Here is a 16,623-nt window from a genome sequence, read left to right as displayed (position 1 = left end):
TAGCTTTACCTCTGTAGATTTTTCTCGAGGTCAGCTTCAATGTTCTGCTGCACTAACCTCTAAAGGACAGGTACCTTTCAGAGAGGTATTCTTATAGACAGGTACCTTTCAGAGAGGTATTCTTATAGACAGGTACTTTTCAGACAGCTATTCTGTTAACAGTCTGTTGTTTCTTGGTAGCTCTTTGCTGTTCTCCCCCAACTGTTCAAAATGTCCGATTTTATACCCCAAAACATCAGATCATTTCATTGGTTTGATGTCATCCCAAACAGTAAAATACAAATTTGATTGGATTTTGGTTTCTGGAGCACAATTTAAATGGATTGGCCAAGTTTGAATTTGCTTTTGTTCCATAGCAACACAACCCCAGCTATTTGTTTCAATCAAGTGTTACATTTTTACCTTGTTCAGGACTCTGTGCATTCAGTCAGTCCTTGCTAGCTTTTCAAAACTCTTAAAGGTACAGTACACATCTACACCTTCATAACACCCATCTCTAATGAAAGAAAATCTAACCACTGCCCCTTGACATTCAATGGTGTTACCATTATTAGATCCCCATCTTGGGGGTTACCATTGACCAGAAAATCAATCACCATATGGACTCACCATATTAAAACAGTGGTTACAAGAGCGGGTCAGAGGTTAGGAATACTGCAGTGAGAACTCACTTCCTGACTCCCCAAAGCCTATCCACCATCTAAAAGGCACAAATCAGGAATTTGATGAAATACTTCCCACTTGCCTGAATGGATGCAGGGTAAAAACAAGGACTGCAGATGCTGGAAACCAGAGTCTAGATTAGAGTAGTGCTGGAAAAGCACAGCAGGTCAGGCAGCATCCGAGGAGCAGGAAAAAGCCCTTCATCATGATTCTGATGGGTGCAGCTCCAACAACACAAGAAGCTTGAGACCATCCAGGACAAAGCAGTCCACTTGATTGGCTCCACATCCACAAATACCCACTCCCTCCACCACCGACATTCAGTAGCAGCAGTGTGTACTATCTACAAGATGCACTGCAGAAATTCAGCCTGGAGCAGGGTTTGAACCTAAAGGCTCAGAGGCAGTGATCTACCAACTGTGTCACCAGACCTCATACAGAAAGAGGAACCACAGCGTGGTTAATATGTTGTGCCTTTTTCTGAGTTTATGAATTGCTCCATTCTAGCCCTGGGCTATGGTCTCAGGCACTCTCATGGGGCCATGGTAATTACGCCCTTCTCAAATTTGACACAATGTGAGGTGCTTTCCCAAACTCCTCCATCACTGCAGGAAGGCAAAGATCAAGCCCATTGTAGCCTTTAATTAACAGATTGTTCATTAATGGCATAGAGTACTTTTTATTCATACCATCCAACCAATCAATGCTGCCCAACATGGATAAGGCCCACTCAGTGTTTATCCACGCAACTGCCTGATGCAGCAGTGTGGGGATCAACAGAGAGACAACATCAGCTGATTGACCAGTGGATCAGAGGAGTTCACGAGTATCCAGTCACCTCCTTGGGATATAATACAGGGTCTTGAGTAAGTTCTCCTGTTGAGAATGAGGTGGGGTGGGTTTGGGTTTGCCGAGCTATTGGGATATAATCATTCCTGAAGGATGGAACCTGCTCCAAGCTACAGTGGATCATAAGGTGCCAACTTCCTGCAGAATCCATTCAATGGCATCAAGAAAGCCTCCAAGCGAAAGTGCATCTGTATCGTGGGCCTGAAGCAAAGAAACAAACAGGGAAGGAAAAAGTGGTCAGATCTCTTCACTAAGTTCAAACACACACCCCTTTAGGTAAAAACAATGACTGCAGATGCTGGAAACCAGATTCTGGATTAGTGGTGCTGGAAAAGCACAGCAGTTCAGGCAGCATCTGAGGAGCAGTAATCGACGTTTCGGGCAAAAGGCCTTCATCAGGTTCTGATAAAGGGCTTTTGTCTGAAACGTCGATTTTCCTGCTCCTCGGATGCTGCCTGAACTGCTGTGCTTTTCCAGCACCACTAATCCACACACCCCTTTAACCCACTGAGGGTCAACAGCTGACATTAGAGCAATGAGAAACTTTAAAACATGACAGGGACAAAATAAATATGTTCTCACACAAAGTGAAACAGGTGTCTGGGTGGTTGCTCTTCGGAGGGTCGGTGGGGACTTGTTGGGCCGAAGGACATGTTTCCACACTGTAGGGAATCTAATCTAATCTAATTAGGTGGACTTTCCAACTGAGAACTCTGGGTGGTTAAGCTGGGTGATTTTCTCTCTCTGCAGAATTGTGCAGGGCAGTGATCCTTCGCTGTCTGATTTAGTACATGCCTGAGGACACCCCAGCGTACTTACCAACCAGGCTCGCTCCAGCTGGCCCAATTGTAACTGGTGAGCCACATAAACGCATGGTATCCGCTGTACACCAGGCTGTGAAATACAGCACAAGACCAGGAGGGGGCGGCTTTGAGCACCAAGTCTTGGATCAATCATGGCCTGAATCTGGAGCACTTCCTGCTCTCGATCATGCCCTGAGGGAGAGGGGACCAGATAAATACATTAAAACCAAGTGTATTACATTGCAACGGTGCAGCACAAAGGAAATCAGGCCTCAAGCTAGAGTGGCTGTAAGCCTCTGTTGGGAATGAGGAGACAGTCTAGCAGCTCGACATTAGAGCCAGCAGCGAGGAACATGGAGAGCCCAGCAATCTGCAGCAAGCACAGAGCCTGGCATTTATTGCTCAATCCCAATTATCCGTCAATCTGAGTGTCTCCCTCTGGCCAGTTCAGAAAGCAGAGTCCCACATTGCCATGTGTCTGGAGTCACATGTAGGGTAGACCAGGTAAGGATAGCAGTTTCCTTCCTAAAGGAGACTAGTAAACCAGGACGGGGAGTGTCCTGGCTCACGAGAGTGGGCCAGTTTAATGCCAGCCTTTGATTAAAGAAACTTTGCCTTTGCCATGATGGGATTCAAACCCATGTCCCAAGAACATTAGCCCAGTGATGTTCACACAACCACCTCCCAAAGCCTGTGCAGTCCCTGTCCTGGGAGTGTTTAATGGGGACAGTGTAGAGGGAGCTTTACTCTGTATCTAACACTGTGCTGTCCCTGTCCTGAGAGTGTTTGATGGGGACAGTGTAGAGGGAGCTTTACTCTGTATCTAACACTGTGCTGTCCCTGTCCTGAGAGTGTTTGATGGGGACAGTGTAGAGGGAGCTTTACTCTGTATCTAACACTGTGCTGTCCCTGTCCTGAGAGTGTTTGATGGGGACAGTGTAGTGGGAGCTTTACTCTGTATCTAACCCCGAGCTGACCCTGTCCTGGAGTATTTGATGGGGACAGTGTAGAGAGAGCTTTACTCTGTATCTAACCCCGTGCTGTTCCTGTCCTGGGAGTATTTGACGGGAATAGTGTAGAAGGATCTTTACTGTGTATCTGACCCTTTGCTGTCCTGCAATGACACTCAATGTGCCACATTACAATGAATTGAGAAGAATTGAATGTAATCTAAAAAGCTATTGCTAGGATTCAGTCAGTGCTGGGGATTTCTGGCCATGATACAGTTGTTGGTGAGTGGGTGTGTATTATTCAGTTTCTAATACAGACACAGTCAGCAGCCTTGCTCGGTGAGAGAGGGTAGGGTAGTGTTGAACGAAGGCGTTGCACTAACTTCTAATGCCTTCAGCATTTGTCACGTAGATGAAGCCGTCGACCACAGTGCAGACATTCTGGACCTGAGGGATGATGCTGTAAGCCTCTCTCGCTCCCTCACCCTGCCTCCCCTCTGCACTTTGCTGTTCCACAAAGAGTTTATTGACTGCCACATTTTCTTCGAGTCTCGCAATTTCTCGTTCCTTCCTGAAGGAGGTGCAGAGAAAAGAACATCAGCAATTCCACCAGGACACAGGTATTTAGCCCTTTGACCATTCTTGGAGATTCTGACTGACCTTCAGCACTATTTTCCTGCACCATCTCTGTCTCTCTGAGGACAGAAACCCATCTCCCCTGTATCTGCTCAACGACAGAGTCTCAAGGGCTTGCTTGGCCGAAAATTCAAAACATTCACCACCACCCTCTGAACAAACAAGCTCTCCCTATCTCAGGCCCTTCTTGTTTGTCCTAATTCAAAAACCACATGCCCCTGGTCGGGGAAACCAGCTTACTGCATCGGCACTTCATGGCTGCCAGGAGATTAGCTGCCTCATGATCCTTCCAGTAGGTACAGGTCTGTCTGCATGACAATAGCTGAAAAATGTGTTGCTGGAAAAGCGCAGCAGGTCAGGCAGCATCCAAGGAGCTGGAGAATCGACGTTTCGGGCATAAGCCCTTCTTCGGGAATTCGTGAAGAAGGGCTTATGCCTGAAACGTCGATTCTTCTGCTCCTTGGATGCTGCCTGACCTGCTGCGCTTTTCCAGCAACACATTTTTCAGCTCTGATCTCCAATATCTGCAGCCCTCACTTTCTCCTGCATGACAATAGCCCAAATGAGGCTCAAAGAAATATTTAGTCTCATAATTATAATCTTTCACCTATGTAACACAGTGTAGAGGGAGCTTTACTCTGTATCTAACCCCGTGCTGTCCCTGTCCTGAGAGTGTTTGATGGGGACAGTGTAGAGAGAGCTTTACTCTGTATCTAACCCCGTGCTGTCCCTGTCCTGAGAGTGTTTGATGGGGACAGTGTAGAGAGAGCTTTACTCTGTATCTAACCCTGTGCTATTCCCGTCCTGGGTGTGTTTAATGGGGACAGTGTAGAGAGAGCTTTACTCTGTATTTAATGCCACGCAGTCCCTGTCCTGGGAGTGTTTGATGGGGACAGTGTAGAGGTAGCTTTATGCTATATCTAAGCCCGTGCTGTTCCTCATGTATGAGCTGGGTGTGGCTGTATTAGTGGTGATGTGATGAAGGGATGGGTGAAAACATAGGGCCGATGGTGAATGGAGGTGACCGGAGGTGAGATCTTGAGGGCCTGACTTACATCATTGCAACAGAGCCAACGTTCCAGCACCTTTCTGCTGCTCCTATGTGCTGCTCCCAACTGGAATGGTCCAAGTCTATCTCATCTCACCTCCCAGAGCCCTACACCTTCAACCTCACTCCTTCCCCAGAATAGAAAGGGGGGGCTGCTGCTGAGTAAGGAAGCTTCCCAACTAGATCCTGCATTCCCTCCACACAATATCAGGTTAAACTTGGAGACTCGATCTGGAACAGTCTTCACTGGTGATGGGAGATACGAACAAGGTGACAGATTCGAGCTAATCAGATCGAGTGATGTTGGGGGTAAGACTTAAGAGGAGGCTTGGTAGGCTGGGAGTTTTTTTCCCCTGGAAGGTAGAAGGCTGAGGGGTGACCTGATGGAGGTTTATAAAATCATGAGGGGCATGGATAGGGTGAACAGCCAAGGTCTTTTCCCCAGGGTAGGGGAGTCCAAAACTAGAGGGCCTAGGCTTGGGTGAGGGGGTAAGGATTTAACAGGGACCTGAGGGGCAATATTATCACACAGAGAGTAGTTCGTATGTGGAATGAAGTGCCAGAAGAAGTGGTATTTGCAAGTACAGTTTAGAGGGATATGGGCTAACACATGCAAGTGTTTGGGAAGCCTGGTCAGCATGGATGCGTTGGACTGAATGGTCTGTTTTCATGCTGTTAGATTCCATGAAATATTCACAACATGCCCAGAAATCTGGATGGTCTCTCTAACAATTTGTTGAAGCTGGCTTGAAATCCAAATATAATGAGACCAAGTCATAACATCAAAACAGGATTCAGTGCGAGCTGTTTTTGAATAAGAAAGCCTAAATTCATATTTTGTTGACATCCAAGTCCCTGTGTAGGTGGCATTAAACCGAAATGCATAGGTTAGTTCCTGTAGTAATCAGCTTTAACCAGGGTTGGAGCAATGTAGTTTAGATCCATAGAGTCATAGAGATGTACTGTACGGAAACAGACCGTTCGGTCCAACCCGTCCATGCCGATCAGATATCCCAACCCAATCTAGTCCCACCTGCCAGCACCCGGCCCATATCCCTCCAAACCCTTCCTATTCATATACCCATTCTTCTACTCTTAAATGTTGTAATTATACCAGCCTCCACCACTCCCTCTAGCATCTCATTCCATACAAACACCACCCTTTGCATGAAAATGTTGCCTCTCAAGTCTCTTTTAAACCTTTCCCCTCTCACCCTAAACCTATGCCCTCTAGTTCTACACTCCCCCAACTCAGGGAAAAGACTTTGTCTATTTACCCTATCCATGCACCTCTTAATTTTATAAACCTCTATAAGGTCACCCCTCAGCCACTGACGCTCCAGGGAAAACAGCCCCAGCCTGTTCAGCCTCTCCCTATAGCTCAAATCCTCCAACTCTGGCAAGATCCTTGTAAATCTTTTCTGAACCCTTTCAAGTTTCACAATATCCTTCCGATAGGAAGGAGACCAGAATTGTACGCAATATTTCAAAAGTGGCCTAACCAATGTCCTGTACGGCTACAACATGACCCCTCAACTCCTGTACTCAATACTCTGACCAATAAAGGAAAGCATACCAAACGCCTTCTTCACTATCCTATCTACCTGCGACTCCACTTTCAAGGAGCTATGAACCTGCACTCCAAGGTCTCTTTGTTCAGCAACACTCCCTAGGACCTTACCATTAAGTGTATAAGTCCTGCTAAGATTTGCTTTCCCAAAATGCAGCACCTCGCATTTATCTGAATTAAACTCCATCTGCCACTTCTCAGCCCAAAGGCCCATCTGATCAAGATCCTGTTGTAATCTGAGGTAACCCTCTTCGCTGTCCACTACACCTCCAATTTTGGCGTCAACTGCAAACTTACTAACTGTACCTCTTATGCTCGCATCCAAATCATTTATGTAAATGACAAAAAGTAGAGGACCCAGCACCGATCCTTGTGGCACTCCACTGGTCACAGCCCTCCAGTCTGAAAATAACCCTCCACCACCACCCTCTGTCTTCTACCTTCGAGCCAGTTCTGTATCCAAATGGCTAGTTCTCCCTGTATTCCATGAGATCTAACCTTGCTAATCAGTCTAAAATGGGGAACCTTGTCGAACGCCTTACTGAAGTCCATATATATCATATCTACTGCTCTGCCCTCATCAATTCTCTTTGTTACTTCTTCAAAAAACTCAATCAAGTTTGTGAGACATGATTTCCCACACACAAAGCCACGTTGACTATCCCGAATCAGTCCTTGCCTTTCCAAATACATGTACATCCTGTCCCTCAGGATTCCCTCCAACAACTTGCCCACCACCGAGGTCAGGCTCATTGGTCTATAGTTCCCTGGCTTGTCTTTACTGCCCTTCTTAAACAGTGGCATCACGTTAGCCAACCTCCAGTCTTCCGGCACCTCACCTGTGACTATTGATGATACAAATAAAAAAACTCAGTTGAGAAACAGCTAAAACTGTGTCCTTATTAAGTCAGTCAGATGGGTCATTGACTAACGCTCATATAAAACTAGCCAACTTAGTGCAACTTAGCACCGATGGCCCCTTTAATATTTTTCCCAATGCAGAGTTGTCCGAGATCTCTGCATGACAGCAGCTCCTGGAAGTGGAAACCATTCACTGCTATGCGTACAGCTTCCCAGTGACGGTGTAGCCGCACAGATGAGAGGAAATAGTGTTTTGCGTTTAAGCACATTAACACTCACCAGGTTGTTGAATATAAAGTCAGAATGTTAAACTTGTACTCATTTTTGAATAAGAAGCTGATTCCAGATCCAACTCCTGAAAATAGAAAGGTGGAAGTTCAGAAAACAATCTCATATAAGAACAGACCTTCCAAGAAAATCATCAGGATTTGTGGAATGATATAAATAAACCCAGCAGAGAGCAAAAAGCAGCAACGCTCATCCATGGCTCTCCCTCCGTGTCCACCGCATATGACAGTACTGCCCTTCACTGGGAAAGGTAATCCAGTGCCTACATGGAATTTCCAAGTCCAATCTGGGGCAATTCTTTGAAAGAACTGGATAGGAGAACACAGGAGAACTCCCTCTATACTCCCTGGACAGGGTCAGCTTGGAGTTAGATACAGAGTAAAGCTCCCTCTAACCCTGTAGGCAAAAGTGAGGACTGCAGATGCTGAAAACTAGAGTTTAGATCAGAGTAGTCCTGGAAAAGCACAGCAGGTCAGGCAGCATCTGAGGAGCAGGAAATTCAATGTTTTGGGCAAAGGCCCTTCATCAGGAATTCCTGAAGGGCTTTTGCCCGAAACGTCAATTTTCCTGCTCCTCGGATGCTGCCTGACCTGATCTGCTTTTCCAGCTCCCTCTACCCTGTCTCCATTGTACATTTCCAGGACAGGGAAAGCACAGGGTTAGACACAGAGTAAAGCTCCCTCTACACTGTCGCCATCAAACACCCCCAGGACCGGGACAGCTTGGGGTTAGATACAGAGTAAAGCTCTCGCTATGCTGTCCCCATTAAACACTCCCAGGACAGGGATAGCACAGGTTAGATTTAGCGTCAAGTGTAATTTTTTGCCTCAGGTTGATTATGAGGTATAAATGGGGGAATAGGGGTTGGAATGTGATGTACCGTCAATCTGTCGCTGCGGTAGACTGATGACAGGTAGCATTCCCGGTGAGTTCATCATCTTGGTGACCAGTGAGGTGTCCAGCTGCTCCAAACCAGGCCCAAACATGGCAAACCGCGGCTCTGCCTGAGAGACCAGTGAGTAGAACAAGGAGGTGACTGAGCTGTAGGCACTGGGGCGCACTCTCCTGTGCTTTCTGCCCTCGGGGCAGCTCGTTAAATACCTGCCCAGAAAGAAACAGCATTCCTGAGATCCTTGCACCTGGCTCTCCTGAGCAGTGTTCACCACAGGACTAATGCTTAAAGTGCAAAACACAGCGAGGACAGGGAGCATTGGAAAACTGACAGCAAACAGTCAGTCACTCAATAGGAACGGCAAGCTCTGGTTTTGAAAGATGTAGATTCTCCAGCATAGGAACAGAGTCAGGCCATTGAGTCTGTCCTACATTCACCCAAAGTTTGTGCGAAGATTTGTAGCTCGGGTGCTCGTTGTTGTGGTTCTGTTCGCCGAGCTGGGAATTTGTGTTGCAGACGTTTCGTCCCCTGTCTAGGTGACATCCTCAGTGCTTGGGAGCCTCCTGTGAAGTGCTTCTGTGATGTTTCCTCCGGCATTTATAGTGGCCTGTACCTGCCGCTTCCGGTTGTCAGTTCCAGCTGTCCGCTGCGCTGGCCGGTATATTGGGTCCAGGTCGATGTGATTCAACCAATAAGCACATCGACCTGGACCCAATATACCGGCCAGCGCAGCGGACAGCTGGAACTGACAACCGGAAGCGGCAGATTCAAACCACTACAAATGCCGGAGGAAAGATCACAGAAGCGCTTCACAGGAGGCTCCCAAGCACTGAGGATGTCACCTAGACAGGGGACGAAACGTCTGCAACACAAATTCCCAGCTCGGCGAACATTCACCCAGTTTGGATCCATTGACCTCAATGTACTTGTCTGGCAGAGTCATAGAGTCACAGAAACAGACCCTTTGATCCAACCCGTCCATGCCGACCAGATATCCCAACCCAATCTAGTCCCACCTGCCAGCACCCGGCCCATATCCCTCTAAATCCTTCCTATTCATATACCCAGCCAGATGCCTTGTTGCAATTGAACCAGCCTCCACCACTTCCTCTGGCAGCTCATTCCATACACGTACCACTCTCTGCATGAAAACATTGCCACTTCGGTCTCTTTTATATCTTTCCCCTCTCACCCTAAACCTATGCCCTCTAGTTCAACACTCCCTCACCCCAGGGAAAAGACCTTGTTGATTTATCCTATCCATGCCCCTCATGATTTTATAAACCTCTATAAGGTCACCCCTCAGCCTCTGACGCTCCAGGGAAAACAGCCTCAGACTATTCAGTGTCTCCCTGTAGCTTAAATCCTCCAACTCTGGCAACATCTTTGTAAAACTTTTCTGAACCTTTTCAAGTTTCACAACATCTTTCCGATAGGAAGGAGACCAGAATTGCATGCAATATTCCAACAGTGGCCTAACCAGTGTCCTGTACAGCCACAACATGACCTCCCAACTCCTGTACTAAATACTGTGACCAATATAGGAAAGCATACCAAACGCCTTCTTCACTATCCTATCTACCTGCGACTCCACTTGAAGCAGCTATGAACCTGCACTCCATGGTCTCTTTGTTCAGCGACACTCCCGAGGACCTTACCATCCAGTGTACAAGTCCTGCTAAGATTTGCTTTCCTAAAATGCAGCACCTCACATTTATTTATCCAAACTCCATTTGCCACTTCTCAACCCATTGGCCCATCTGATCAAGACCCTGTTGTAATCTGAGGTAACCTTCTTCACTGTCCACTACACCTCCAATTCTGGTGTCATCTGCAAACTTACTGACTATACCTCTTAAGCTCACATCCAAATCATTTATATAAATGACAAAAAGTAGAGGACCCAGCACCGATCCTTGTGGCACTCCACTGGTCACTGGCCTCCAGTCTGAAAAACAACCCTCCACCACCACCCTCTGTCTTCTACCTTTGAGCCAATTCTGTATCCAAATGTAAGGGGGTGACAACTGCAGTATATCACTGGACAGGTAAACGAGCACCCGGGCTAATGCTGTCAGATTCTAGATTAGAGTGGTGCTGGAAAAGCACAGCAGTTCAGGCAGCATCTGAGGAGCAGGAACCCTCAGATACTGCCTGACCTGCTGTGCTTTTCCAGCACCACTCTAATCCAGAATCTGGTTTCCAGCATCTGCAGTCCTTGTTTTTACTTAATGCTGTCAGACACAGGTTCAAATCCCACACTGGCCACCAGGGGAAGGATAATTCCTAACTCCAGGGTTCAAAGTATCCCAGTGATGGTGACCAGGAAACTATCACTGATTGTTATAAAAACACATCTGCATCACTTATTTCTGTTAGGGAAGAAAACGGCCATCCTTACCTGGTCTGGCCTACATGTGACTCCAGACCCACAGCAATGTGGGTGACTCTTAACCACCCTGTGAAATGCCAAGAGAGACACGTAATTCAAGGGAAATTAAGGAGGTGCAATAAATTGCCAGCAAAATCTCAATCCCATGAAAGAATTAAAGAGAGAGAAAGAGAGAGATAGCACTTGCTTGCTCGAAAGTCAGAGCAAAAGCAAAGAGAGGGGCATGTTGTCTGAAGTCAATCTGAGGACACTCAGGAGATAGAGTGAAGGGGCTTTAAAAGGACACTGGGAGTTTCACCCCAGAAGAGAACCTGTTGTACTTTCAATTATTTGGCAGAACCAGCCTTTGCCCTGCCTGTTCCCAGCAGTTGGAGGACACCATCTGTTACACGAACATCAGCCCGGTTCGTCACGTGGCTCTGATACATTTCCTAGAAAAGGCACATGGTTGGGTTTTGTGTCTGAGACCCAACCACCTTCAGCTGCTTCGTGAATGGCCTTCTCTCTATCAGAAGAGGGGATGCTCGCCAATGATTACACAGTATTCAGCATCACTAGTGACTCCTCAGATACTGAAGCAATCCATGTTCAAATACAACAAGATCTGGACAATTCAGGTTTTTAAATAAAACTTCAACAAGCTTCAGCCATGGACTGCAGTGGCTCAAGGGAGCAGCTCACATCACCCTCTCCAGGACAATCAGGGATATTGATTTACTGGATTGAATGTTATAATATAGATATTATGTACAACAGCATATAAGCCCATATACCAAGAAACATATGGTTTTAAATCCTGGCCATTCTCATGGACTGATGTATCAGCGTAATATCAGAGGTTTCATTTAGATTTTATTGTGTGATGATGTTGTAGCTATAAGAGATTATTTTGTCCTTTTTTTTAAGTGAGGTATTAAGGCAGAAGGTACCAAACAATCTACCAAAACCACTAACAGTAAACAGCTTGCAAGGCCTTGGGTTTTTTTTTTGCCTAAGGTTGAAACAATAGAAGCAATCCAGATGGGTGAGGCCAGCTCTCTCTGACCAGGATTTCTAGTTTGCTTGTAGTTTTTTGGTTTCGCTGTCAGCAGTTTCTGTTATGGACTTGAAGAAGTGGAAGCTGTTTTTCCCTCTCTCGACTGCAGCCGAAGGCCGAGGGTTCTCTCCCTAGGTTGCTGGATTGCATAGGAGACAAAATCTGCTTTTCTGAATTGGCCTTTTTGCCAAGAGTTTGTTTACGGGATGTTACTGTATTTGGAACAGTTATTTAGTTATAGTTACTGTTTCTATTGTTCTGTTCAGTTTTCTACTAGAGCTGTTATTTTAAGTTCTTATTTCTTTTGTTGTGTTTTAACTACAGTGTTTAAATAAATTGTGATTTACTTAACGTCAAATAGTTTGACCAGTCATATTGCATCTGGGACCGATACTTTACATCTGCCTTTAATAAAAATGAAAAACTTAAGGTTTAGTCTACCCCCTTAAAGTATTTTGAGGGGTTCTGGTCTGGTCCATAACAATTGTCACGTGTACTGGTGTACAGGAATACAGCATTACAGACACAAACAGAAACAAAAGAAACAGTGAAGGGTAGGGGTGTCAGTGACCTGCAGTCAGTGGGGGGCAGGGAAGGTGACTGCAGTCTGATTTCAAACAATACTTCACTTACGCTGTCATATAGTCCTGCTCCATGCTGTCAGTCAGTGATTTACTCAGTAATGCTGCATTCGGCAGTGACAGATGGTCGACAGAATTCCAGCGAGGGAGATCCCGCAGGAGGAAGTAACGCCACAAAAGGGGGTCACGAACTATGGCATTCCAGTAGCGACTGACACATCCAAGTTGGCACAGATCCCTGGGAGATAGTAAGCCCATAATATACATCTGTACCTCTACCTGTAACAGGAGCATAACAAGATCCAACTGCTGTTAAAGTTTCACCAGTTCAAGATAGGACCGAGAGGGCTGAGGTCAGGATTCCGAAAGGAACGGTGAGGATTGCAGGATGATTGAAATGACAGATGTCCTGCCTGGGGGCTGAAGGACCAATGTCGAAAGGCCAATTTCCAAATGGTCACAACATTTTCAAGGTATGAAATCTGGTGTTCCTTGCCTATATAAGCCCATTATTTACTCGTTCATGTGATGTGACTATCTCTAGGATTTGTTCCCATCCCTCAGCATTCAGAAGGTAGTTCAGTCAGCCACACTGCTATGGGTCTGGCATCACTGGTAGACCAGAGCAGACCAAGTAACAGACAGCAGATTTACAACCTTCAAGGATCTGAGTGAACCAGCTAGGTTCCTGTGACAGTCAGCTTCATCATTCCACAAGGGTTTAAAATCAAGGTGTTCACTCCGTTCAAGTCGCACCATTTGCTGGAGTGGGACTGGACTGACTGAAGGACGGGCTCTCCACACTGCTGGGGAGAGGCAGCTTTACTCTGTATCTAACCCCGGGCTGTCACTGTCCTGGGAGTGTTTGATGGGGACAGTGTAGTGGGAGCTTTACTCTGTATCTAACACTGTGCTGTCCCTGTCCTGGGAGTGTTTGATGGGGGGATAGTGTAGAGGGATCTTTACTCTGTATCTAACCCCGTGCTATCCCCGTCCTGGGTGTGTTTAATGGGGACAGTGTAGAGGGAGCTTTACTCTGTATCTAACCCCGTGCTGTCCCTGTCCTGGGAGTGTTTGTTGGGGACAGTGTAGAGGGAGCTTTACTCTGTATCTAACCCTGAGCTGTCCCTGTCCTGGGAGTGTTTGATGGGGACAGTGTAGGGGGAGCTTTACTCTGTGTCTAACCCCGTGCTGTCCCTGTCCTGGGAGTGTTTGATGGGGACAGTGTAGTGGGAGCTTTACTCTGTATCTAACCCTGTGCTGTCCCTGTCCTGGGAGTGTTTGATGGGGACAGTGTAGGGGGAGCTTTACTCTGTATCTAACCCCGTGCTGTCCCTGTCCTGGGAGTGTTTGTTGGGGACAGTGTAGAGGGAGCTTTACTCTGTATCTAACCCTGTGCTGTCCCTGTCCTGGGAGTGTTTGATGGGGACAGTGTAGGGGGAGCTTTACTCTGTATCTAACCCCGTGCTGTCCCTGTCCTGGGAGTGTTTGTTGGGGACAGTGTAGAGGGAGCTTTACTCTGTATCTAACCCTGTGCTGTCCCTGTCCTGGGAGTGTTTGATGGGGGACAGTGTAGTGGGAGCTTTACTCTGTATCTAACCCCATGCTGTCCCTGCCCTGGGAGTGTTTGATGGGGGACAGTGTAGAGGGAGCTTTACTCTGTATCTAACCCTGTGCTGTCCCTGTCCTGGGAGTGTTTGATGGGGGACAGTGTAGTGGGAGCTTTACTCTGTATCTAACCCCATACTGTCCCAGTCCTGGGAGTGTTTGATGGGGGACAGTGTAGTGGGAGCTTTACTCTGTATCTAACCCCGTGCTGTCCCTGTCCTGGGAGGGTTTGATGGGGGACAGTGTAGTGGGAGCTTTACTCTGTATCTAACCCCGTGCTGTCCCTGTCCTGGGAGGGTTTGATGGGGGACAGTGTAGAGGGAGCTTTACTCTGTATCTAACCCTGTGCTGTCCCTGTCCTGGGAGTGTTTGATGGGGGACAGTGTAGTGGGAGCTTTACTCTGTATCTAACCCCATACTGTCCCAGTCCTGGGAGTGTTTGATGGGGGACAGTGTAGTGGGAGCTTTACTCTGTATCTAACCCCGTGCTGTCCCTGTCCTGGGAGGGTTTGATGGGGGACAGTGTAGTGGGAGCTTTACTCTGTATCTAACCCCGTGCTGTCCCTGTCCTGGGAGGGTTTGATGGGGGACAGTGTAGAGGGAGCTTTACTCTGTATCTAACCCCGTGCTGTCCCTGTCCTGGGAGTGTTTGATGGGGGACAGTGTAGAGGGAGCTTTACTCTGTATCTAACCCCGTGCTGTCCCTGTCCTGGGAGTGTTTGATGGGGGACAGTGTAGAGGGAGCTTTACTCTGTATCTAACCCCGTGCTGTCCCTGTCCCTGGGAGTGTTTGATGGGGACAGTGTAGAGAGAGCTTTACTCTGTACCTAACCCCGTGCTGTCCCTGTCCTGGGAGAGTTTGATGGGGACAGTGTAGAGGGAGCTTTACTCTGTATCTAACCCCGTGCTGTCCCTGTCCTGGGAGTGTTTGATGGGGACAGTGTAGAGGGAGCTTTACCCTGTATCTAACCCCGTGCTGTCCCTGTCCTGGGAGGTGGAGATGTAGAGGGAAACAGCAGCTTTAATCCTGCTGGCAAACCAGTGAAATGTTCGCAAGGAGGAATTTGTTGCTTTGAATGGGGACAGACACTGGGAGTTATTACTCAGGGATGTGGAATCCGCACACAGACCAAACACAGGGGATGAATTCGCTGTTCCCTGGCCGTGGGGTGATGTAAGGACTGGGGTGGGGGCTCTGTGAATGTTCTCACCGGTAACCTGTGCAGGATGTCCCCAGCTCCTTGCTCCGACTCTCTCCGGGAAAGGGCTTGCTCCTCACTCCCGGCCCCGGGACTCCCCAGGTACCTCTCCCGGAGCTGCCGGAAACTCCCCCGGATAGTGCTCTCAATCCTGCTCCATTCATGTGCCCAGTCCCCAGAGCCGGCCATACCTCAGCACTGTGCTGCCTTACTCTATCCCCTGGCCCGGTCTCAGTGAGAGCTGCCCTCCGGTCTCAGTCTGTCCCAGTTTGTGACACCCATCCACTCTGCAGCTAACACAAACCACCCCTGTTCAATAATCTGCCCTTTCAATTTCCAAACGACAGCAACTTCAGGCAACGTGAACAAACCTGACCCTGTTTTCCTGGAACACACTTGCCCCAAACACACAGTGCAAAGTGCAGTACCTCTCTGTACCCTCTCCCTCTCTCTCTGTCTCTGTCTCCCCTACCCTCTCTCGAGCCTTTTCAGTTCCTCTCTCCCCCTCGGTCTTTCTTTCCTTCCTGGTTCACTACCTTCCCTTTGATTCTTCCAGCTGTGGGAGGCAAAGTTCAGGAAATGCACTGTATTGTGGGAGACCTGTCAGACATTGGGAAACTGCCTCCCCAGACAGCTCCACCTCTGCTCTGTCTCCACTTTGAAAACCAATGCTGGATTTCACTGCTGCCTTCAGCAATGTGAGCTGCTCAATTACATTCTTTAGTCTGTTTACTAAACATGAGAAGTACCTTAACAGATCTGAACAAGCTCTCACATTTACACAACAATCCCAGCCAGGATCAATCCTCCGACTACAGGAGAGTTAATAACAATTACTGACCCTCCGACAGTGAGGCACTCCCTCAGCACTGACCCTGTGACAGTGCAGCACTCCCTCAGCACTTACCCTCCGACAGTGCAGCACTCCCTTAGCACTGACCCTCCAACAGTGCAGCACTCCCTCAGCACTGACCCTGTGACAGTGCAGCACTCCCTCAGCACTGACCCTCCGACAGTGCAGCACTCCCTCAGCACTGACCCTCCGACAGTGCAGCATTCCCTCAGCACTGACCCTGTGACAGTGCAACACTCCCTCAGCACTGACCCTGTGACAGTGCGGCACTCCCTCAGCACTGACCCTCCGACAGTGCAGCACTCCCTCAGCACTGACCCTCCGACAGTGCAGCAGTCCCTCCGCACTGACCCTCCGACAGTGCGGCACTCCCTCAACACTGACCCTCTGATTG

At 47.9% G+C, this 16,623-nt stretch overlaps 1 protein-coding gene across 2 annotated transcripts; it reads right to left on the bottom strand.

The window, feature by feature from the left end:
• Window positions 1-1,290: 1,290 nt before the first annotated feature.
• Window positions 1,291-15,878, bottom strand: fbxo4 (F-box protein 4). 2 transcript variants are annotated; one of them, XM_087975219.1, is made up of 7 exons: window positions 15,389-15,872; window positions 12,622-12,848; window positions 8,549-8,769; window positions 7,660-7,735; window positions 3,649-3,836; window positions 2,332-2,507; window positions 1,291-1,713 (listed from the first exon to the last, which is right to left on the bottom strand). In XM_087975219.1, exons 1-7 carry the CDS (start codon window positions 15,563-15,565, stop codon window positions 1,633-1,635), a joined length of 1,146 nt encoding a protein of 381 aa, XP_087831345.1. In that variant the 5' UTR covers window positions 15,566-15,872; the 3' UTR covers window positions 1,291-1,632. The 2 variants fall into 2 exon arrangements, with proteins under 2 accessions (XP_087831345.1, XP_087831352.1); XM_087975226.1 differs by lacking the exon at window positions 2,332-2,507 and having other exon boundaries at window positions 15,389-15,878.
• Between the last annotated feature and the right edge of the window lie 745 nt (window positions 15,879-16,623).

The sequence above is a fragment of the Chiloscyllium plagiosum genome, unplaced genomic scaffold, assembly GCF_037043375.1.
Source record: "Chiloscyllium plagiosum isolate Xiang-an unplaced genomic scaffold, Cpla_swu_hap1 HiC_scaffold_2, whole genome shotgun sequence".
Lineage (NCBI taxonomy): Eukaryota > Metazoa > Chordata > Chondrichthyes > Orectolobiformes > Hemiscylliidae > Chiloscyllium > Chiloscyllium plagiosum.
Note: the sequence above shows the minus strand (reverse complement) of the source record. Positions and strands in the feature narration are given on the sequence as shown.